The following is a 25,485-nucleotide window of genomic DNA, read 5'->3' on the forward strand; positions in this document are numbered from 1 at the left end:
AGCCTTTCTGCTCCTATGATGCTGCTTGGCCTGCTGTGTTCATCCAGCCCTGCACCTTGTTGTCTCACTAATGTCTTGTACTGTGGGGCAAAGTCAATACTCAACTTGACTTTCTGATTAGCTGCTGGACCTACCTGTTAACCTTTTAACGAATCATAAATAAGGACACCCAGAATAAACTATTGCAAACCTTTTACTGAATTATGAATACCAATACCCAGATCATACTACATTTAGAGCATTCCCCAGTGTCTCTCTATTTAAATAAGATTTAAGGTTTTACAGACTTTCTTCTAAAGGTATCTCATTTTCCCCACATTAAACCCTGTTTATACTCAGTATATACCTCTGTTTCCCCCTCACAATTCGCTTTCCTACCTATTTTTGCATCAAAATTGGCTACAATGCAGTTGGACCCTTCATCGTAGTCATTAATAGAGAGCCTGTAGTGACTGTTTTTGCATTTCTTGCTAGTTTTCTCTCATACTCTAATTTCTCTATTTTGTTTTAGTCTCCATTTATTTGCTTCCAGAACTTTCCAAATTTTCTGAACTACCACTAATCTTTGAAGCATTGTATATTTTTGATATTATCCTCAACTTCCTTAAACAGCCACAAATGTTACATCCTTCTCGAGATGTTCATTCTAAATGGAATAAAGTTAGTTATAAAATGTCTCCTTATATATCTGCTACTGATTCTCCACTATCTTATCTTTTGACCTACTTTCCCATTACACTTTTGCAAACTGTACCTCCATACCCCTGTAATTGGTTTTAAGATCAGATTTAGAGTCATATTTCTCACCTTCAAATTGAATGTGGAATTCTATCATGTTACGATCACCCTTCTCTTAAAAGTCTTATGCTATAAAAGGTCATTAATTAATCCTGTTACATTAAATTTTACTCCTAAAATACGCTGTTCCCTGCTTGGTTCCAGAACACATTGTTCCCAGAAAAATTGTTCCAAATCCACTCTATAAACTCATTGTCCAGGCTACATTTGCCAATTCGATTTATCGACTTAATTGAAAATTAACATTTCCCATGACTATTGCAGTACATTTTGTAAACTGGATAAGCACAAACTAATTTTTGGCATGTTTCTTAATGCATGGGTAATAATAACTGGTTAACTACATTAAACTGAAAATTGCCATTATGGCTAACAGCACAATTCAAGTATGTTCCCTTATAGTGAAAAACCTCTAAAACAAAAACATTCTTAAAAAACTCTCTAAATGAGGGATATCTGCAAAGGTTAAAAAAAAAACTAACAGTAGACAGGAAAAGACTGTTCCCTTTAGCAAGTGGCTTAATTAGAGATCACAGATTTTAAAAATCATCTGTCACAGAACTGGTGGGGAGGAAAGAGGAGAATTTATTCACTTACAGGTACAATAAAACGACAGTGGAGTTGTTCTATAAATAAAATCGAGACAGTTTAATAGGTACTTCAGGAATGAGGAATTTGCAGTGCAGGGTTACAGACAAATAAAAGGGGAAGTCTTCCAAGCAATCAGCACAGACACAGCAGCTAAATGGCTCCTCTGTCCTGATAGCGACTATGATTTGGTGAAGAGTGTTTTTAAATCCCCAAATGGCTATTTGGGAACAATTCAAGAAGAAGAAAAAGCCTTGGCAATCCAGTTCCTACTAAAGCCCATCCCCATAGTATCCCTTATTTCTTTGCTGCAACCTACTCCTCTCGTATCATTCTCCCAAATCGCATCCCACCAAAATGTACCCTCACTCCCCTGAACATCACCATTTCCACCTTGCAGTCCATCCTACAGTATACACATGGCACCTTTGAAATACCCTCGTTTCCAAAGTTTCTCAAAGCCCCATTTATTTCCAAGGAAGGCTCTTTTCTCAAGCACCACCACTCTCCCATAACCCAGTACTGTCAACTCCTCTACCCCACAAGTACTCTATTTTACTTTCCCACTAAAGCCCTTTTAGAGTCACAGAGACAGACCCTTCGGTCCAACTCGTCCATGCCGACAAGATATCTTTAATAAATCTTGTCCCATTTTCCAGCATTTGGCCCATATCCCTCTAAATCCTTTCTATTCATAACCATTCATTCCCATAATTGTAGATGAACTCCCTAACTTAAACTGAGCACAGTCCCATTATCCTTGTACACTCACCTATCAAGATCCCCAACACACTTGTAAAATCTCTTTGGTGAGCATTTCTAAACATACATTTATTATTTTACCTTCCTTTTGAATCTCATTATTTTAATAGTCAGTGTGTCAGATCCTGCCCTGTCCAGACGCAGCTCATTTCTCTCATACCAATGTAGTTTTCTTTAAATTTAATTCGTCATCTATCCAATCATTCCCATAATTGTAAGTGAACTCCCTAACTTTACCAGAGCTCAGCCCTAGACAGCTGTCCTTTTACTTTACAAAATTGCTTGAATCAATATTTCACCAGCTCAGTTTCTTTCCCATATAGTCCATAATCAGCTCTACACCAGCCATTCAAGCTCTCCTCAATATTTTTAAACTGAAGGCCATCCATTCTATGCTTGAACCACTGTGCTTTTTTGTGCTCTATTAGTCTATTTTCAAAAAAAGTGAAAGTATGTAAATTAAAGAAATAAGATAATATAAGAAAATATTGTGCTTGAAAATAAATTTGCTCTTCCCAGTTTACATAAACCACCCAGGACAGGGAGGCACAAGAGGGTAGGGACTAAACAGCAAATATTATATAAGAGAATTCTCAAAATAAATTGATTACTTAGCCATTAAATCTGTGCAGAAACGATTGGAGGCACATGGTTACAACAATCGCATCACATCAAAGTTCTTGGAAATTGCGTGTAAAAGAACGTTGCTCTGTGCTTTTGATCTTTGACCATGACTTGAAGCAAGGGAAGTTTGTTCTAATGTAGTAAAACAAGTAGCATTGATGGTGTGCAGTCACCATATCAATTAACTCACCTGCCATGCAGGAGCTAAGTTCTCCTTCACCAGCTGGTCTAATCCACAGCGTTCGAGTTCACGCTGCTTGTATTTATGATATTGATAGTATCCCATGTATCCACCACCTGTCACCACCAACAAGTGCAAAGGACGGACCCGAGTCACAATTCCAAAAGTGATCATCTGCAGAATCCGGTGATCTGCTTGGACCAAAAACAAGTGAAGATTAGATTAGCCTACCAACAGACAGTCTCATCACTTGTACCGTACAATGACTTTGCAAGGTTCATACTGTTTTCATAAACACAAGTAGCATAATTGTTTTTGACTTCCCAAAATGAAGTTAGAGCTGAAAGGAGCAAATTGAATGATATAACACAGACAGACAACAGCAAGTCAGGGAACAAAGTAACTCAGAAGAATTAAACTGAATTTATTTCAATGCAAGGGGCCTTAAAGGTAATGCTGATGAACTCAGGGTATTTTTGGGAACATGGGATTGGGTCATCGTAGCTATTACAGAAACTGGCTGAGGGATGGACAGGGCTGCTCAATAGTCCGAGTTTCAGGTGCTATATAAAAGACAGAAAGGGAGGCAAAAGAGGAAGGGAAGTGGCACTTTTGATTAAGGAAAACATTACTGCTGTAACTAGTAGATATTTCTGAAAAATCATCCAGTGAAAATATGAGTAGAAATTAGAAATAAGAATAGAATGATCACCTTGATGGGATTGTACAATAGACCCCCAACAGTCAGAGGGAAATTGAGGAACAAATATGTAGGGCTATCTCAGATATATGTAAGAATAATAAAGGTCGTAATAGTAGGCAATTTTAATTTTTCAAATATTAACTGGGAATAACATAGCATTAAATGTTAGAATGTGAGGAATTTATTAAGCGTGTTGAAGAACATTTTCTTTATCAATACGTATGTGTTCCTACCAGAGTAGGAGTGAGACTTGACGTTCTCTTGGGTAATACGGCAGGGCAAGTGACTGAAGTGATAGTAGGGGAACACTTTGGGTCTGGTGATCATAATTCTATTAGTTTTAAAATAATTATAGAAAAGGATAAGCCTTCCATGAAAGTTTTTAATTGGAGTAAGGTCAATTTTAATAGTACAAACAAGAATGTTCAAAAGATGGAGATAGTAAGAACTGCAGATGCTGGAGTCAGAGATAACACAATGTGAAGCTGGAGGAAAAGGCTTCTGAAGAAGGGTCTGGACTCAAAACGTCAACTTTCCCGCTCCTCTGATGCTGCCTAGCCTGCAGTGTTCCTCCACCTCCACATTGTGTTATAACTTTCAAAAGTTGATTGGAGTAGACAGTGACATCTGATAAGTAGGAGGCTTTCAAAAGTGTGATAACAAGAGTTCAGAGTTATTATGTTCCTGTTAGAGTGAAGGATAAGGCTGGTAGGATTAAGGAACAATGGTTCTAGACAGGAATAAGAAAGAATCACATTTTAAATATGGACAACTGGGTTCGAATGAATCTCTTGAACGGTATAAAGTGCAGGGACATTCTTGAGGAGGAAATCAGGAGGGCAAAGACAGGATATGAGCTAACCTTAACCTTATCTGCCAAGGCTATTCTAAAGTGATTCAACGAGTACATTAAGGTCAAGAGAGCAACCAGAGAGGGTGTAGGGTCCCTTAAAGATCAAAGAGGTCGTCTTTGTGTTGAACCTCCTGAGATGGGAGAGATATTAAATGAATATTTCGCATCAGTTTTTACTGTGGAGAAAGAAATGGAGACGAAAGAACTCCGGGAAATAAACATTGATGTTTTGAAAACTGTTCACATTTCAGAAGAGGTCCTAGAAAATACAAAAGTGGTTAAACCTTTGGGATCTGATCTAGTGTATCCCAGGACATTGTGGGAAGTAAGGGAGGAAATTCCGAGGCCTGTTGTAGAAATATTTATCTCATCTATAACTATGGGTAAGGTGCCAGATGACCGGAGGGTGGCTGATGTTGTGCCTTTGTTTAAGAAAGGCTATAAGGAGAAGCCTGGGAACTACAGGCCCAAGTCGGACATTGGTGGTGGGTAAATTGTTGGAGGTGATTCTGAAAGATAGGATTTATATGCATTTGAAGAGGCAAAGAATGATTAGGGATAGTCAACATGGTTTTATGCGTGGAAAATCATGTCTCACAAACTTGTTTGAGTTTTTCAAGCATGTAACCAAGAAGATTGATGACGGCAGAGCAGATGTTGTTTACTTGGACTTTAGCAAAGCCTTTGACAAGGTTCTACGTGGTAGACTAATTAGTAAAGTTAGATCGCATGGGATTCAGGATGAGCTTGCCAACTGAATTCAAAATTGGCTTAACAGTTGGAGACAGTGTGGTGGTGGAATGAGGTTGTTGACTTGCTCCCCGAGTTGGCTTGTTTTCGTTCAGACGTCTCGTCACCAAGCTAGTTGACATCACCAGTGAGGCCTCCGATGAAGCAATGTTGTTCTACTCTGCTTGGAATTTACTATCTATATACTAGACTATATACTAGATATAGTATATATACTATATACTAGAGGCCTCACTGATGATGTCACCTAGCATGGTGACGAAATGTCCGAATGGAAACAAGCCAGCTCGGCGAGCAAATCAACAACCTCACCCACAACCTGAGCTACAAATCTTTGCTAAAACTTTAAACACTTGTGGTGGTGGTATGTTGTTTTCCAGATTGGAGGCCTGTGACCAATGGTGTTCCATAGGGATTGATGCTGGGTCCACTTTTGTTTGTCATTTAGATGAGAATATAGAAGTCGTTGTTAGTAAGTTTGCGGATGACACCAAAATTGGTGATATAGTGAAGATTATCTAAAATTACAAAGAGATCTTGATCAATTGGGTCAATGGGTCAAGGAGTGGCAGATGGAGCTCAATTTGGATAAATGCAAGTTATTGCATTTTGGTAAAACAATCAATGGCAGAACTTATACAATTAAAAGCAGGGCCTTGGGTAGTGTAGTTGAACAGAGAGACTTAGGCGGTCAGGTACATAATTCTTTGAAGTTTGCATCACATTTAGACAGGGTGGTTAAGGCATTTAGCACACTTGCCTTCACTGCTCAGACCTTTGAGTATAGGAATTGGGACATCACATTGAGGTTGTACACGATGTTGGTAAGAGTCTTCTGGAGTACTGTGTTCATTTCTGGTTGCCTTGTTAAAGGAAGGAGATTATTAAGCTGCAGAGGGTTCAGAAAACATTTATCAGATGTTGCTGGGAATGGAGGGTTTAAGTTCACAAGAGAAGTTAGACAGGCTGGGATTTCTTTTCCACTGGAGCGTAGCAGGTTGCCGGGTGACCTTATAGGGATTTATAAAACCATGAGGGATATAGATAAAATGAATGGCAGGTATCTTTTCCCTAGGATAGGGGATTTCAAGACTGGGGGCAAATTTTTAAGGCGATAGGAGAAAGATTTAAAAAAGATATGGGACAATTTTTTTTATACAGACTGGTTTATGCGTGGAATGAACTTCCAGAGGAAATGGTGGATGCAGGTACAGGTACAACATTTAAAAGACGTTTGGATAAGCACATGAATAAGAAATCTTTGGAGGGATATATGTCAACTGCCGGCAGGTGGGACTCATTTCGCTTGGTATCATGGTTGGCACAGACTGATTGGAGCAAAGGGTCTGTTTCTGTGCTGTATGACTCTGACTATAACTCTATAACACAGGAATGAAGGAACAGTCAGTTATATAGAGTCATACAGCACAGAAACAAACCCTTCAGTCCAACCAGTCCATGCTGAACATAATCCCAAACTAAACTAGTCCCACCTGCCTGCACCTTGCCCATATCCCTCCAAACCTTTCCTATTCATGTATTTATCTAAGTGTCTTTTAAACACTGTAATTGTACCCACATCCACCGCTTCCTCAGGAAGTTCATTCCACAAGCAAACCATACTGTAAAACAATTTTCCCCGGTGTCCTTTTTTTCCAATCTCTCTCTTCTCACCTTAAAAATATGCCCCCTAGTCTTGAAATCCCCCATCCTCAGGAAAAGACAAAACCAGTAACTCTATCTCTATATCTCTCATTATTTTATAAACTTCTACAGGGTCACTTCTCAACCTCCTATGCTCCAGTGAAAAAAGTCCCAGTCTATCCAGCCTTTCTTTATAACTCAAACCATCCACACCCAACAACATCCTGGTAAATCTCTTCTGAACCTTCTCCAGCTTAGTAATATCCTTCCTATAACTGGGCAACCAGACCTGGGCACAGTACTCCAGAACAGGCCTCACCGATGTCCTCGTACAACCTCAACACGACTTCCCAACTTCTTTACTGAAAGGACTGAGCAATGAAGGCAAGTGTGCCAAATGACTTTTTAACCACCCTGTTTATATGTGACACAAACTTCAAAGAATTATGTACCTGCACCCCTAGGTCCGTCTGTTCTACAACACTACCCAAGGCCCTACCATTAATTGTATGAGCTCTAGCCTTGTCTGTTTTACCAAAATGCAATACCTCGCATTTGCCCGGATTGAACTCCATTGCCATTTTTCAGCCCATTGGCCCATTTCATCAAGATTCCTTTGTAACCTTCAAAAACCTTCTTCACTGTCTACCAAGCTACCAATTTTGGTGTCGTCCGCAATCTTACAACAATGCCTACTATATTCTCATCCAAATCATTTATATAAATGACGAACAAAAGTGGACCCAGAACTGATCCCTTTGGAGCACCAACGGTGACAGTCCTCCAGTCTGAAAAGCAACTCTCCACCACCACTGTCTTCTGCCATTAAGCCAATTATGTATCCAATTGGCAAGGTCACCCTAAATCCCATGTGACCTAACTTTACCAGGTAGTCTACCATGGGGAACTTCCAGTCATCAGGCACCTCACCCATAGTTATAGATGATACAAATATTTCTGCAAGGGGTCTCACAATTTCCTCCCTTCCTTCTCAATGTACTCAAAGATCAATATTGAGCTAAATCATTGAGATGTTTCTGAGCTTTGCAGCAACCACACATGATATTGTGCAGAGCTCTAATTGCCACAGCATAAAAAGGATACATTAGATCAGGTCCCAGAGATTTATCCACTTTTATATTCTCTAAGACCTCCCAATTGCCACAGCATAAAAAGGATACATTAGATCAGGTCCCAGAGATTTATCCACTTTTATATTCTCTAAGACCTCCCAAACTTCCTCTTCTGTAATGTGAACTGTTTTTAAAACATCAAAATTTATTTCTCTGCATTCTCTAGACTCCATTTCTTTCTCCACAGCAAAATTTGATGCAAAATATTCATTTAGTATCTCTCCCATCTCCTGGGGTTCAACACAAAGAAGACCTCCTTGATCTTTGAAGGGGCCCTACTTTCTCTCTTTGTTACCCTCCTGCTTTCAATGTATTTGTAGAATCTCTCTGGATTATCCTTAACCTTAACTGCCAATGCTATCACCTCTTTGCCTTCCCGATTTCTTTCTTAAGAATGCCCCTACACACTGTATATTAAGAGATTCAATTGAACTAAGTTCTCTATATCTCAAATAAGACTCTCTTTTATTCTTGACTAGAACCTCAATATCTTTGTTCATCTATTGTTCTTTAATCTTACCAGCCTTACCCTTCACTCTACCAGGAATATAATGTCTCTGAACTCGTTACCACACCCTTGAAAGCCTCCCATTTGTCAGATGTCCTTTCACCCGCAAACAGTCTAATCCAATCAAATTTTGAAATTTTTTATCTCATACCACTAAAATTTGTCTTACTCCAATTAAAAACTTTAACTTTTATGGAAGGCTTATCCTTTTCCATAACCATTTTGAAACTAATAGGATTATGATCGCTAGACCCAAAGGGTTCCCCTACTTTTATTTCAGTCACCTGCCCTGCTGAAGGTTTCTACGTGGGAAGAGGAATTGGAGGTGACAAATCAAGGGTTGCATGTGAGAAGTATCACAAACTAAACCATACAGATTTAAACGTGACCTGTCCTACAATACAAAGTAAAGAAAAACAGACACAATGTACTCAAAGATCAATATTGAGCTAAATCATTGAGATGTTTCTGAGCTTTGCAGCAACCACACATGATATTGTGCAGAGCTCTAATTGCCACAGCATAAAAAGGATATTGCAGCTACTGAAAGGATGTAAAAGGACACTCAGAATGATTGAGGGAACAGAGAGATTGGATTACCAGGACCGATTTCATCCTCACAAGTAAAGGCCAAAAAATGATAGTACAACTGAGTTAAGGATTGTCAGAAGAATTAGATAACTAAATTATTTCACACTGGCTGCCCACAGCCTGCTTGCTTCACATATAACATATTTCCAATTGCTGCACATGCAAATAAGAGCACTGGCACAGACTTCCCAAGGAGATTGTGGAAGCAGTTAGCACAGATCCATTCAAATTAGATAGACCTCTTTCATACAACAGACAGGGTAACATTTTGGAATACAGCATATGGATTGATTAGAGACATTTATGCTTGAAAAATCTCTATGACTAGGGTTTCTTCATCTTGGGACTGAATTTATTGCAAACTAGTTTCTCAAGATTATTTGTTATGAGGAACTAAGAACTCCTTTATTGTTCTACTGTACAACCGAGATAGGAGAAGAGAAACTAGATGGGCCATGATTTATTTTACATGTCAAGCCTACTACATGCTGTAGTCCTTTGGCCTAAATACTCAATGCTAGCATTTATACTGTTATAAAGCGGAGCTCGACCCTTTTTGATAACTAAAACTGAAACGCTCAGAGGGGCTCTCCTCACCTTATAATCTGTTAAAAGAAGTGTGAAAAGTGGTATAACCTGCTTCTCACTCCCACTATGTTATAAAGGAGTGGTTAAATGCAATGATTCCTGACACTGACTCTGTAATCAACAAGTAACAATTAATTTATCTAACCCTAACAGTGAACAAATTAATGGAACTATTAAGAAACTGAACATTTCCCCTCTAACTACTAACTATTCCTTAATAAAACAAAATTCTAACGGTATGCTGTTCCAATAAATACAAGTATCACTTATAGAAATCAAAATAATTTAAAAAAAATTAGAACTTTGTCCTGCAAAATTACAGCCAGATTATATCTTCCAGAATGTTCTGTGCCTTCTTCATTGACCTTCTGCCAGGAATGGTCTCTCTAAATTCTTCTGTCTGGAATATTAGGTAAGAATTCCACAGTACCTTTATTAATTAGATGATGCTTTCTCTAAGAGCTGAGAGAGCTGATCTCTTATCAGATGGCAGTTGGTTCTCTGCCAATTTTGTGAACGCCCTTTTTTTTATACCCTTGACAACATATTAATTTCTTACAATAGGATTGGTCCTATGTTCTCAAAACCATCAGATTTAAATTTCATTTGGTCTTTGGCCTCCAATTGCCTGGTTTAAATTAACTGGTTGATATTCAAACCTGTTGCCTTGATAACAAAAGCAAAACTGCAGCCAGGATTGCTAATTAGACAGCTTTTGGATATAAATGTTTCAATTCAGAGGCTCTCTGTGGACCTGCAAACCCACAAGCTGCTGCCTACAGACATTTTTTTCAATCTCCAAGCCCAGAAAAAGCACACTGTCTTTTAAATGGACCACACACTCTTCACCACCACCCCCTTATCAGTTTACAATCAAATTCTAATGTCCTGCCTTCCAATCCACAAGTACTAACTTTGCAACACCTCCCTCTTAAGAAAAAATGAACCATCATTATGAAAAGATGGCTTCATTTATTTCTGTCTAAACGTTAACGGCATTATTACGAGATCAATAGGTCATTAATCTAGAGTTACACATTTCATACTAATTCTACGTATGTACATCTTTCTTTTAAACCTGCGACAATGCATCCACAATAACATTTTCAATCTGTAAATGAAATGCTTGCAACATAAGACTCAAACTAAATAATCTGGTGTTCTTGTCCTTAAATCTTTCCAAAAACATCAAAGGAATGTGATCGGTGTACACAACTGTCGCTGATGCATTGTTTGCGCCATAAACATTGAAATGTTATAACGCCATTACTAAACACAATAACTGTCTTTCAACGGTTGAATAATTTCTCTGGTAAATATCGAGTTTCTTTGAAAAATAACTGATTGGCCTTTCAATTCCACAATCATCCTTCTGTAACGACACAGCTCCAACCCCTACATCGCTTGCATCAATGGCAACTTTAAAGGGCTGCAAGAAATTTGGCATGGCTAAAACTGGTGCGGTGGTTAATAATGCATTTAAATTCTCAAATGCCTCCTGGCATTGTTTTGTCGGCTGCAATTTCGTGTTCTCTTACAAAACCATCGGCAGTGCCATCACGCTACTAAAGTTTGGTACAAATTTCCAGTTCCACTCGGTCCCAAAAATCCTAGCACTTCATTGGTCAATGATGGTCTTGGAAATTCCTCAATCGCCTTCATCTTCACGTTTCTGGGTGCCATCAACCGTGTCCAATGTTGTGCCCTAAGAACGTCACTTCCACCTTCGCAAATTCTGTTTTTGCCAAGTTTATTACCAACTTTGCCTTCCGTGGTCTCTCAAAGAGCTCTGCCAAATGCTCCATGTGATCTGTCCACGAATGGCTAAAGATCACTAAGTCATCCATATAGACAGCACAATTAGTCAATCCTGCCACAACTCTGTTCATAAGTCTTTGAAATGTGGCTGGTGCGTAGTTCATTCCAAAAGGCATTACTTTAAATTGATACAGCCCATTTGGGGTTACAAAAGCAGAAACTTTTTTCGCTCTCCCCGACAAAGGTACTTGCCAGTAACCACAACGTAATCCAACTTTGTGATGTAAGTGGCTTGTGCTACTTTTTCCACACAGTCCTCCAGCCTTTAAATTGGGTATGCATCTGATTTGGTCACGGCATTGACCTTCCAATAATCTACGCAGAATCATTGAGTACCAGCAGGTTTGGGAACCAACACACTCGGTGAACTCCACTCGCTTTGACTTGGCTCAATGCTGTCTTCTTGGAGCATCATTTCCACTTTTCTGTAACTGTGCTTGAGAGGATTAATCCTGTAGGGGCGTTGTTTTAGCGGAACAGCATTCCCTACGTCAACCTCATGTGGTATGGTATTAGTCCTCCCCATTCTGTTTCTACGTATGTCCTCATAGCACCGTAACAAGCCTTTCAATTCAGTTCTCTGTTCCTGGGACAGATTGCTCATTATCCTGTCCCATTCTTTAAGGACTTTCTCATTATTCAATTTAGTCTGAGGCACATCAATATTCAAATCATCTGGATTTGATTCCTCACTCTGAATGGCAATAATACACATTTCTCCGGTTCCCTTTCCTTGTCATAGTAATGTTTCAGCATGTTCACATGACATACCCGATAAAATTTTATCCTATCTGGCATCTTTACCAGATAATTCACCTGACTCAACTTCTCAATCTGATAGGGCCCACTAAACCTTGCTTTGAAGGGATCTCCTACAACTGGCAACAACATCAATATTTTGTTCCCACAGACTAATGTATGAATTTTAGATTTCTTATCTGCTTCTTGCTTCATTGGATGCTGTGCCACCTTCAGACGCTGTCTAGCTAATTCACCTACTCTGTTTAATCTCTCTCTCACCTCAGATATATAATCCAACGGTGAGACCTGACTTCGAACCTATCAACTATTCCTTAATTAATTTTAAAGGCCCTCTTACTTTGTGACCAAATATCAATTCAAATAGAGTAAACGGAGTCAATTCATTTGGAGCATCTCTAATAGCAAATAATATAAATGGGATACCCATATCCCAATCATTTGGGTAAACCTGGCAATAAGCCCTCAGCATGGTCTATAGAGTCTGATGCTACCATTCCAATGCTCCCTGGGATTCAGGATGGTATGCACTTGATTGAAAGTGCTACACACCTAAACTATCCATGACCTCCTTAAATAATTTGCAGTAAAATTGGACCCTTGGTCTGACTGAATCTCCCTGGGTAGTTCATAATGGGTAAAGAAAGCAAGCAACTCCTCCACAATCTTTTTTGCCTTGACATTCTGTAATGGAATTGTCTCCGGAGAACTGGCAGACACATCCATAATGGTTAGCAAATACTGGTTCCCACTTTTGGTTTTAGGGAGGGGACCTACACAATCAATCATAACACGCATGAAAGGTTCTTCAAATGTGGAATTGGCATCAAAGGCGTTGGTTTTATTGTCGTCTGTGGCTTTCCTACCATCTGACACATATGACAGGGACAGCAAAATTCAACCACATCTTTATGTAATACAGGCCAAAAGAAATGCTTTTGTATATCAGCCTGAGTCTTCCTCACTCCTAGATGACCTCCTACAAGTAGATTATGTGCTGCCCGTGATACTTCCTGTCTGTATTCTACCGGCAACACAATCTGGTGAAAGTCTGTCCCTTTCTTCTCTGCACTAACCTGTTAAGGTCTCCATTTCCGCTTTAAGATTTTATCCTCAAGCTAATAACATTCTGGAATACATTCGGATTCCTTTTAAGAGTAGGCTTTATGATATAAATCTTTTATTGTCTCATCTTTTTGTTCCAACTCCATTAATTTTTTGGAATTAAACATATCTGCCTGATCCTCTACCTGCTTAGGTTCTTCCTTTACCATTTCATCAGAGTGTCAGTGAACTGGACCTCAATTCCTTCATCTTTCTCTTTTGTTTTCCCTTCTTGCTTTAACTTATGACTATGGGATTTTGTCACCGCACAGCCCAGAAAAATTCCAGGGCATTTTCCTTTTAACTCCTCAGTTCCCTGGTTTTCTTTCGGCTTCTCCACTACAATGGGCATCACTCCCACTTTTGCTCCGGCTATATCGTTTCCAAGAACAGACTGTATTCCTGGAATAGACACACTTTCAATCACTCCCACTGCCACTTCCCCAGTCTTGATTGGACTTTCTAGCCTGATCTTACACAGGGAAACGCTAAATCTCTCCCCATTTATTCCAGATTATCACTCTCTTGGGCAACATTTCAGAAGGATGCAAATACTTTCATCTCTTACTATGAGAGCTCCCGTATCTCTCAATATTTTAACTCCTTTACCTACTCGCCCTGTTCTACCGGAGTAAACCTTACCTACACAGGCAGTCTTTGAAGAGATCAGGCACTATCTTACTATCCAGCCCGTGACTAGGCTGCGCACTCTCCTGCAGCTCCTCGACTTGGGATTTCCTTCACTTCCTCGACTAATCACACTGGTTTAGCCTCTTTTACCACATCCTTTTTCCCAGTGCCTTTCTTAATCCACCAGGATTGTGACTGTGTGTCCCACCTTACTGCAGTGAAAACTCCTGAGGTCTTTCACCTCTTTTCCACCCTCTAGCGTTTCTTTTTATCACATATGGTAAACTGTTCCCAGGGTGATCTACTTCTTGCTTTTCATTGAAGGATCTCCCTCTTTCCCAATTTCTATCCCTCATGGAATGAAATTGCTGTCGGAAGCTAGATTTCAATTTATGCCCTATTGCATATTCATCCTCCATCTCTGCAGCTCTTCTCACTGTTTTAACTTTCTGTTCCTCAACATATGTTCTTATCACTTCTGGAAGTGCATTTTTAAACTCCTCCAGCAGAATAATCTTTCTAACATCCTCATATGTCTTTTCTATCTTTAATGCTTTCACCCATCTATTGAAGTTGCTCTGTTTAATTCTTTCAAACTCTAAATGTCTGACCTGGTTCCTTCCTTATTTCTGAACCGTTGTCGGTATGTTTCTGGTACCAATTCTTAGGCACTCAAAATAGCCTGTTTTACTTCTTCATAACCTCCTGACACCTCCTCTGACAGCGCTCACTAGCCCTGCCTACCAACTTCATCTGAATTAACATTATCCTCACTGTCTCTGGGCAGCTCATCTGTTTAGCCAATTTCTCAGAGGAAATCAAAAAGGTTTCTACATCATTTTCATCGAATTTTGGTAATGTTTTGACATATTTGTATATACCCCTACCAGGTCTTTGGCTACGATGGGTTTGCTCATCATCTCTCTCCTCCTCACTGATCTCCATCGTTTTAAATTGATTTTCCCGTTTAATTTGCAACTTCCGAAGTTGAAACTCTTTTTCTCCCTTTCTTCTCCCTCTTTTTCTTTTTCCTCTGCTTTTAACCGTCATTCAAGCAGTTTCAGTTCCCTTTCTTTCTCTAATTCCAGCCTTTTAAATTCATTTTCTAACTCCAATTGTTTCATTTGCAATTTAACTTCTTCTAACTCCACTGCACGTAATTGTTTCTCTGGTATACCTAAATGATTGAGCAACTACATTGCAATTTCAGCTTTCCTTTTATCCCTAGTTAAACACAATTCTAGCTAATTCCAAAAGTATCTCCTTCCTCTGTCCTTCTAAACTTTTGGCAAATTTGGGAAGCATCCTCAAACCCGGAACCTCTTTAGCAATTTAAGAGCCACTTCCCTCACATTTGATTTAACCAACCATAAGTAACTTCAATTAAATAGATTTTCCTCTTCTCACCCAAGTTTCATTTAACGATACAGGACACTAGTCCCTAAGTCTGTTTATATCTGCTGGGATCTTACATACTCTAAATCTGTTCACATCTGTCCAGATCCATTCAAATCTGTCTGGATCCATTCAAATCCTGGACTCGAGCCCCCAGTCTGTCTAAATCCAAGATGGCTGGATTCCAGACCTGAGACCCAAACTGTTAGGAGGCAGAGGTTGACCCCTCCTGATAACTAAATCCAAAACACCCAGAGAGGCTTGCCTCGCCCTATAATCTGTTAAAAGAAGTGCGAAAAGTGGTGTAACCTGCCTCTCACCCCCTGTCTGTTATAAAGGAGTGGTTAAATGAAATGAACTCCTGACACTCACTCTATAATCAACAAGTAACAATTCATTTCTCTCACCCTAACAGTGAACAAACTACGGAACTATTGACAAACTGAACAGTTCCCCTCTAACTACTTACCATTCCAAAATAAAATAAAATTCTAATGGTCTGCTGTTCCAGTAAATACAAGTCCCACTTATATAAACCAAAATAATAAAAAGATTAGAACTTAGTCCCTTGAAATTACAGCCAAATTACATCTTCCAGAAGGTTTTGTACCTTCTCCATTGATCTTCTGTCAGGAATGTTCTCTCTGAATTCTTCCATCTGGAATATTAGCTAAGACTGCCGCGATACCTTTATTAATTAGATGATGCCTCCTCTAAGAGCTGAGATAGCTGATCTCTTATCAGATGGCAGCTGGTTCTCTGCCGATTTTGCGAATGCCCTTCTTTTATACCCTTGACAAAATATCAATTTCTTACAATAGGATTGGTCCTATCTTATCTTTTCCAAACTATCAGACTTACATTTAGAGATAGTAGGAACTGCAGACGCTGGAGAATCTGAGATAACAAGGTGTAGAGCTGGATGAACACAGCAGGCCAAGCAGCATCAGAGGAGCAGGAAACATGTTCCAGACCCGAAACATCAGACTTACATTTAATTGGTTTTTAGTCTCCAAGTGCCTGGTTTGAATTAATTGGCTGATATTCAAACTGGTTGCCTTGATAACAAAACCAAACTGCTGCCTGGAATGCTAACCACACAGCCTTTGGATACAAACGTTTCAATTCAGGGGCACTCCATGCACCTGCAGACCCACAAGCTGCTGCCTGCAGACATTTTTTAAAATCTCAAAGTCTAGAAAAAGTCTTTTAAATTGACCACACACTCTTCCCCCCACTATCATTTTACAAACATCAAATTCTAATGCCTGCCTTCCAATCCACAAGTTCTCTACCCAATTTGGCAACAATGCTTCACACAAGCCTCCCCACTGCCCATTTCTTTCCTTTCTTAAATACGCCAGATCTTTCTATCACATGACCTCATGCTTCGAACCATAGAATCCCTACAGTGCAGAAAGAGACCATTCAATCCCTTTACACATCCATTCCCCACCAGGAGGGTCTTGGGGCTCTCCGCTTCTTCCTGGAGCAAAGACCTGAACCATCCCCACCCACCACCACCCTCCTCCACTTGGCCGATCTTGTCTTCACCCTCAACAACTTCTCTTTCAACTCCTCTCATTTTCTTCAGGTAAGAGGGGTTGCCATGGGTACCCGCATGGGCCCTAGTTATGCCTGTCTCTTTGTGGGGTACGTGGAACATTCCTTGTTCCAGTCCTATTCCGGCCCCCACCCACAACTCTTTCTCCGATACATCGATGATATCATCGGTGCTGCTTCCCTCTCTCGTCGAGAATTGGAAAACTTCATCAATTTCGTCTCCAACTTCCACCCTGCCCTCACTTTCACCTGGTCTATCTCTGACTCCTCCCTTCCCTTCCTCGACATTTCTGGGGATAGACTGGCCACTAATATCCATTACAAACCCACTGACTCCCACAGCTACCTGGACTATACATCCTTACACCCCACTTCCTGTAAAGACTCCATCCCATTCTCTCAGTTCCTCCGTCTCTGTCGCATATGTTCACATGAGGCCAACTTTGACAAGGGAGCCTGCGAAATGTCCACATTCTTCCTCAACCGAGGATTCCCCAGCTCCGTCGTCGACAGGGCCCTCAATGGGATCCGACCCATTTCCCACACTTCTGCCCTCACCCCTTCTCTTCCCTCCCGCAACAGCGAGAGGGTTCCCCTTATCCTCACCTACCATCCCACCAGCATCCACATCCAGAAGATCGTCAGACGCCATTTCCGCCACCTCCAGCAAGATGCCACCACCAGACACATATTCCCCTCCACTCCCTTGTCCGCCTTCCGCAGGAACTGTTCCCTCCGGGACACCCTGGTCCACACTTCCTTCACCCCCAACATCACCCCACAGCCCTACAGCACCTTCCCCTGTAACCAGCGAAGGTGCAACACCTGCGCATTTACCTCCTCCCTCCCCAGAATCCAAGGGCCAAATATACCTTCCAGGTGAAGCAACACTTCACCTGCATTTCCAAGAATCTAGTCTACTGCATTCGCTGCTCACAATGTGGTCTCCTCTACACTGGGGAAATGAAGCGTAGACTTGGCGACCGCTTCGAAGAACATCTACGTTCTGCTCACAAAAAAAGACCCTGAACTACCTGTTGCCTGCCACTTCAATGCACCACCCTGCTCTCTGGCCAACATCTCTGTCTCCGGCTTGCTACAGTGTTCCAGTGAAGCCCAACGCAAGCTGGAGGAACAACACCTCATTTTCCGCTTGGGGACCCTACAGCCCTCCAGACTCCATATTGAGTTCAATAATTTTAGGGCCTAAACTCTCCCGGTGTCCCAGCCCCCCACCCCACACACCAGGCCTTGTTACCACATAGCCTGTCACTACACGCTCCCTGTTGTTAGTCACTAACAGTCCCCATTAACAACTACTCACCCTCCCAGCCTGATCGTTAGCAACTCCCATGTCTGTCCAACTGTCTTTCTCTCTCTTTGGGCTCTATGCTATCGTTTACTCACTATTCCACCCACCTCCCTATTTTCTGCATATAAACTGACGTTTTCCCAGCCACCATCAGTTCTGACAAAGGGTCACCGGACCTGAAACGTTAACTCTCTTTTCTCCTCCACAGATGCTGCTAGACCTGCTGAGCTTTTCCAGCAACTTTGTTTTGGTTCTTTTGGTTTTCATTCAGCCCATCAAGTCTGCACCAACCCTCCAAAGAGCAGCCCACCCAGACTTAGACTCCTACCCTATCCCTCTAATCTTGTATTTTACTGCAGCACCCAAAAGAAACCCACAGACGCAGGGTGAATGTGCAAAATCCACACAGACAGTCGCCCAAGGCTAGAATCGAACCCAGGTCCCTGGCGCTGTGAGGAAGCAGTGTTAACTACTGAGCCACCAGGCTGCCCATGCTTATCCAGTTTCCCTTTTAAATACACCTAATTTTAAATACTGCTTGTGGTAGCAGACTTCACATTCTGAGTGCTGTTTTAAGAAATTACCCTAACATTCCTATTGCATTTATAAATATAGAATGGTGTCTAATAATCAAGTTTAAGGTGCCCCCAGAGTAAAAACATCTTCTCCACTTCTACCCTGTCAAGCCCATCATTATCTTAAAGACTTCTGTGGATCACCCTTCAACCTTCTCTTTTTCAGAAGTGGAATAAAAAGTTAGTCTGGTCTTTGCTAACTTCTCAGCTCCACTTTCATCCTCATAAATCTTTTCTATGCAAGCTCAATATACCTTTTCTGTTTTCCAATTCTCGCTCTCTAGAATTCGACCTCATCTTGACTATTTTCTTATGAGCTTGCTGAACCGCATTGGTACTTTTATTATCTGCTCCCCTCAGTCATTTGATAATCAAGCCATTTACACTCTTACCACAAAGTCTGTGGCCTCCTTAAATTTTCTAACAATATCTATCTACATTGAAACTTATTTGCCAATTACAGACCTATTCAGCAAATTTGTTAATAGCTTCACCTATTTTGTTCTATTTTTCTTGAGCGTTACATAACTACACATCTAAATTTTGAGTTGCCTGAAAATTTAAAAGTTAAGCTTGCAATTCCAAAGTCTAAATCAATACTGTAGATTATGAACATTAGTCCCAGCACTGTTATTTATGGAACATTATTTCTCACTTTTTGTAAGAATACCCTTAATCACTCTTCTGTTCTATAACCAGCTCGCTATTCATTCTGTTACTTGCCCTAATTCCATATGCACAGTCCTTAGTCACCAGCCTCCTATCCAGTACCTCATCAAAGACTTTGAGAATCCAAATATATTACATCTATGACATTAGTCTCATTTACTCTTATTTCTTAGTAACTTCCGTCAAGTATGATCTTCCCTCTTAAATCCATGATAATTTATTTCTGGCTTCTAGATAGTTCTTCTTCTATGATATCATTGAGGAAAGATTCCAATATCCTTCCTGTCATCAACAGTAAACCAACTAGTCTATAGCTCCATAGACTTGTTCTATGTCTCTCTTCAAATAAAGGAATAATATTAGCTGCCCACCAGCATTAATCCCATTCCTAATACATTTCCATGCAGTCATAAAGGTATACAGCCTTCGGCCCAACTCATGCATGCTGACCAGGTTTCCTAAACTGAACTAGTCCCATTTGCCTGTATTTGGCCTATGTCCAAAAGATCTCTGCACTCTATTCTCTAATTTTTAGTATTGTTACAGAAAACGTGGATGTGGGTTTGTCCGTTAAGTTTAATTAATCTAATTATCTCCTTGCTTTAATTAAATGCATCTTACATTTTCTCATCTTTTCTCCTAAATGCACCCCTTGTTGGTCTCCAGAGTAAGCATCAAAAGAAAGTAACTAAACGATACTTCTGCCATTTGTAGTCATTGCCTGTAAGTTTACTTTGTATACCCTTCAGTAGTCCTATCTCTACCTCAAGGTTTCAATCATTAAAATGTCTTCAGAATGTTTTGCTATTTATTTTTTAATCTCCAATTTACTTCCATCATTCCTCTCTGCTGCTTTGAAAAACATTACTTCCTAAGCTTTTAGCAGCTCCTTTCATTTCCCTCTGTTTTATTGTTGATTACTTAGTACTTGCTTTATTTGCCTTCATTCTAGTTACTAATTGGTCAGTTTGTTCTGGTTTTTATGAGAGAGAGGATAGTAATTGTCTCAAACACTATTAAACAGCTTCAAACATTTCCCGTGGCCTCTTTCTTTTTTCCCCAATTACCCTACTTAATTCCATTCAGATCCCTTAAAAACGACCATTTTTTCCAATCTATTAATTCTGTCTTTGTCTTACTTATTATTTCTGCAGTTATTTAAAACTAAGTTGTGGCTGCTATTGCATATATACTCCCCAGCGCTTACTTCCCGTCCCTGCTCTGGTGTATTTTCTTTTACCAGATTCAGCAGTAATTCCACTCAGTGGATTGAACACATAAAATCTCTAATTTGTTCCTCCTCTTCTCATCTTTCCAGTTTATTCTGAAATGGTCGAAATCTTCTCTGATTAAATGCCTAAATATTTATTCCTTTTATCCTCTTAGGTGATTGGTAGATTAGACTACATCATTGATAACTTTTCACCCTTCATCTCAATTCATAGATTGTTTCTATCTCAACATTTGTTACTTCCTTTTGTTTAGCCATGTCAATTCTACTTTGTACAGCTACCCCTTTTTTCCTTCCGTTCTGTCTAACCTGCAAAATTCAACTGTCGATCCTGATCTGCGTGTAGCCACGTTTTGACTATCCCCACATCTTGATCCTCAATACAAGTTATCACCCCCAGTTCCTTCACTGAGTTTGTCCAGCAATTTCCATGTTCTTATAACACCACACTAAATAAAACAACTGGAAGCATTAGATAACACAGTGTGGAGCTGGATGAACACAGCAGGCCAGGCAGCATCAGAGGAGCAGGAAAGCTGATGTTTCGGTTGGGACCCTTGGAAACATTAACAGTTCAGGTTCCTCCTTAATTTCTGAATTCAGATATTTAGCTAGGTGAAGCTATATCAGGTATGTGCCAACATCCTTACATTTTTATTTTACAAACCCAGAAACTCAAAAGGTCCCATTGGTAAGAGCATGCTCTCCATCATGTCCTCTGCTGTTCAGAGCAGAGCCACTAGGGTGTGTACAAGAGCAGACGGTTCATCTAATGACCCCTGACAAATCAACAGTGCCCCCCACAGGAACCTTGTAGCTTCAAAGCTGGTGTTTTTTTAAATCATGAGTCATATATATGTGTGTGCTGGTGCACACCATAACCCCTTTATTCTAAGTAAGGTCGCATACCCGAGGATGAGCTTTTTGTATCTATCGCTGGGTCATGCACACAGTGTCAGACCCAGGCAGGTAGGAAACACCATTCTTTAACAACATACGCACACACACAGTGTGTGTGTGTGTGTGCGTGTGCGTGTGTCCTTAAGTCAGGCTTCTACTCTGAAAACTCCAACTCTTAAAGAACTCCCTCAGTATGAGGGCATATGCTGTAATAATAGGTATTTCAGCCAAACAATTCCATCTCAACAAGGAAACTTGGGAGCGATCATTCACTAGTTAAGCCTCTGGACAATGATGATGCCAAAGATGTTAATGGTGGGGAATTCTTATAATGGCAGTACTGTCATTGGTCAACAGCAACAGTTATGATCGCCTTTTCTTGGCAAAAATGTTACCTACATTTGTAACTCGAACCTGGATATTGCCCAGGTCCTTGCGTTGACTGGCGGAACACAGTCTTCCCATGGCCATAAATAGACCAATCCTGATCAAGGGTTCCTCTGATGCTGCCCTGACCTGCTGTGTTCCTCCAGCTCCACACTGTATTGACTCTGACTCCAGCATCTGCAATTCTTGCTTTCTCCCAGTGTAACCTATGTTGAGGGTAACCACTTGTATCTCTCTTGCGGCATTCAGTCCTTGTGCAGATCAAGGCTCTTAAGACAACTCAAGGCAGATGACTCGAGCAGATCTAAACAGAATATCAGTGAACAGATTATCGGTGAAGGAGTTATTTGATGAATCCTACCATCATATTGATGACAAGATGCAGATGGTGAGGGTAGGAATTGGTAAGAATTAAATTTACCCTGGTTTTTGAGAGGAAATACCTGGACAAACTTCGACTTTGCCAGTATTATTGCAGCATTGGAACAGCTTGATTAGAAGAACAAGTCATTCTGTGCACAGGTATTACAAAACTAATGGTTTTGCATTAGAATTGCAGAAGCCTTTGAAGTGTTTGGTGCACACAGTCACATCTTGATGTGCATGGAGGAAACTAAACTGATTGGTCACTAGTATCTATGAAGGTGGAGAAGAATTGTCCACTCTTCACTTGCAATCGTTACATCATACCTGCATCTCACAATGCTCAACAATGGGGATATTCACAGCGACAACTGCTCTTGCAAATTGAACGGCATTACATTTTCATTCATAACTCATTCTCATTTTTATTATAATTCGCAACACAATCAAGATGTCAAAATGGTCTGTTTAAGGGAAATCATAATTGTCAAATTTATTAGAGTTCTTTGAAGATATAACAAGCAGAAGGGATAAAGGGGACTTCCAAAAGACATTTGATAAGTTTCCCCATAAAAGGTTCCCGCATAAGGTCTCATTGCGTTGAAGATTAATCATTAGTATAGATAATGACTTTACTAATTCTGTCGGAAACTTACCAATTTTTACAGATGCATCGCAGCATGGTATGGCAACTGATCTTCCTAAGACCACAAAAAACTACAGAGAGTTGTGAACACAGCCCAGTCCATCACACAAACCTGCCTTCCATCCATTGACTTCCAGCTGCCTCGGGAAAGCAACTGACATAACTAAAGAACACTCCCACCCCGGTTTATATGCTCTTCCATCTTATTCTGACAGGTAGAAGATATAAACGTTTGATTACACACTCAAAAAGATTCAAGAACAGCTTCTTCCCCGCTGCTATCAGACTTTTGAACCAACTTCTCAAATGTTAATTCTGATCTCTCTCTCTCTGCACCTTCTCTGCAAGTGTAACACTGTATTCTGCACTCTGTTCTGCTACCCTGATGCACTTTGTATGGTACGGTGTGCCTGTGTAGCATGCAAAACAACACGTTTCACTGTATCGCAGTACACGTGACAACAATAAATCAAACTCAAACAGAAAACCATGCAAACGGATCTTTTCAGGTTAGCAAACTCTTATCTAGTGAGGCACCAAAAGGATCAATGCTAGGGCCTCAACTATTTACAATCTACAATAATGACCTAAACGAAAGGTACGATTGCATTGCACATAAATTTGCTGAGGTGCAAACATAAGATGAAAACAAGTTATGAGGAAGATACAAAGAGTCTTCCAACAGAAATAAATTTTAGTCACTGTGAAATAATGTAGCTAGAATATAACGTGGAAAAATGTAAGGTGGCCCACTTTGTAAGGAAGAACAGAAAAGCATTGCCTATGTGGAGAGAATACAAAATGTTGTGATACAGAGGATTTGGATGTCCTGGTAAACAAACCACAAAGTGCTAATGGTGTGAATTTCCCTCCAACAGGTATTTTACCTGATGCAGCAATGCCTATATTGTCTCCTGCAACACAAAATACTGGGCATGGATACAGTGGTGTTGAATAATCGAATAGACGTTTCTTACAACTAACAACACACATACATTACATTCTTAAACTCATCAGCCTGAACTAATAATAACCAATAGCTAACAGCACGGGAGTTTCATTCCAGGAGAGTGTTGTGCTTTAATTGAAGGAAGTTACAGAAGTATGAATTTTTTTAATGCCTTCAGGCCACATGCTATGTTGTAGTGACAATATCAAGAGTATGTCTCAAAAGTATGCTGACATACTGTCCATGAGGCAAAACACAACAGACCCCTCTTTTCAAAGATAAAAGCTTATCCCAAACAGATAAACATGGTCATACATACAATTATTGTACAAACAGGTAAAACAGTTTAAAAACTAACATTTCAAACTTCAATGTAATGCTTTAGGGGTTTGACAACTCATCCTGTTCTGGTGATCATATACCCACCTACAGACGTACACTCTGTTCTCTGTTGCAAATGGCTGGTGTCTCCCAACACCACAATACAATCAGAGCATTCTTCCACATACTCATGCATGATTGGTGTGCTATACATTGGTTTGAGCTGGCTTTTGTTCCTTCACAACATAGCACAATGCAATGACTCTGTATGATCTGGCTGGTTGCATATTTTAGAAACATTTCCTGGTATCCAAATCTGTATTTGCATTTATAACTCTCATACTGTGCCATTGTGCAGTTTTGGTAGTTTCTACACCCTCGCATGTCATGCATCTTTCATTCTTCTCTGTCTTTGAAGAGGAATGCTGTGTGTCTCAGAATGGTTAGACAATGGATCACTGCAGAAGGTCATTTGCACGTGCCTTCCGAGGATTGTTGTGCTGGGAATGGTAATCCTTTCTCAATTGGTGTTGCTCAAAAACGCAGTAATGCAAGACAGAAACCTTATTTTGTTGCTTGGCACTTAATAATCATTGATTTGGTAATAAGTACATGTTCTGCTAGATCCTTTGAATGCAGATAGTTGAGTAACAATGTGATATTGGTCACGCCCTGCCTTAGTTCACACCTTGAAACAGTTTGCCAGTGATCTGTGGCCTGTTGTCAGAGACACTGTTCTGCAACACCGAATAAACCGAAAACAGCTTGCATCAGCAATGGTCACACTCGTGTTGCTAAGTCATCAAACATTGGGAAACTTAGGGAAATAAGGCAGCTGTAATCTTCCCCATGCTCTGTGAATGAATTTGTTGTTACTATCATCAGAGAAGTGGATGGAACATCATGTGAATGCAGAGGTTCCCTCTGCTCTGGGGTTGACATATTTAGCATGCCTTACCTGCACTCAAGTTGCTGAATATCCTGACTCAGCTCAGCCAGTACATAGGTTCACCTTTTAGGCCATCTTGTGCGTTCAATACCCATGAGTGCCTAGTTGACATTACAACCCAGCATAATGCTTTTGGTTTTAGAACTTGTTTGTCCTTGAAAGAGACTTGCTGTGATATAACCTTCAAGTTT

The 25,485-nt window shown here is 40.3% G+C and overlaps 1 protein-coding gene across 3 annotated transcripts in view; it reads right to left on the reverse strand.

The window, feature by feature from the left end:
- Positions 1–25,485, reverse strand: part of pisd (phosphatidylserine decarboxylase) — a 107,030-nt gene that overhangs the window by 71,189 nt on the left and 10,356 nt on the right. Inside the window, exon 3 of one of the 3 annotated variants that reach the window (XM_048611351.1) lies at positions 2,963–3,144. In XM_048611351.1, coding sequence (XP_048467308.1) covers positions 2,963–3,144 — 182 coding nt within the window. Of the gene's footprint in view, positions 1–2,962; positions 3,148–25,485 lie in introns of those variants that run through there. The other 2 variants (XM_048611350.1, XM_048611348.1) reach the window with 2 other exon arrangements.

This window comes from Rhincodon typus, chromosome 24 (genome assembly GCF_021869965.1).
Source record: "Rhincodon typus isolate 14 chromosome 24, sRhiTyp1.1, whole genome shotgun sequence".
NCBI classification, from domain to species: domain Eukaryota; kingdom Metazoa; phylum Chordata; class Chondrichthyes; order Orectolobiformes; family Rhincodontidae; genus Rhincodon; species Rhincodon typus.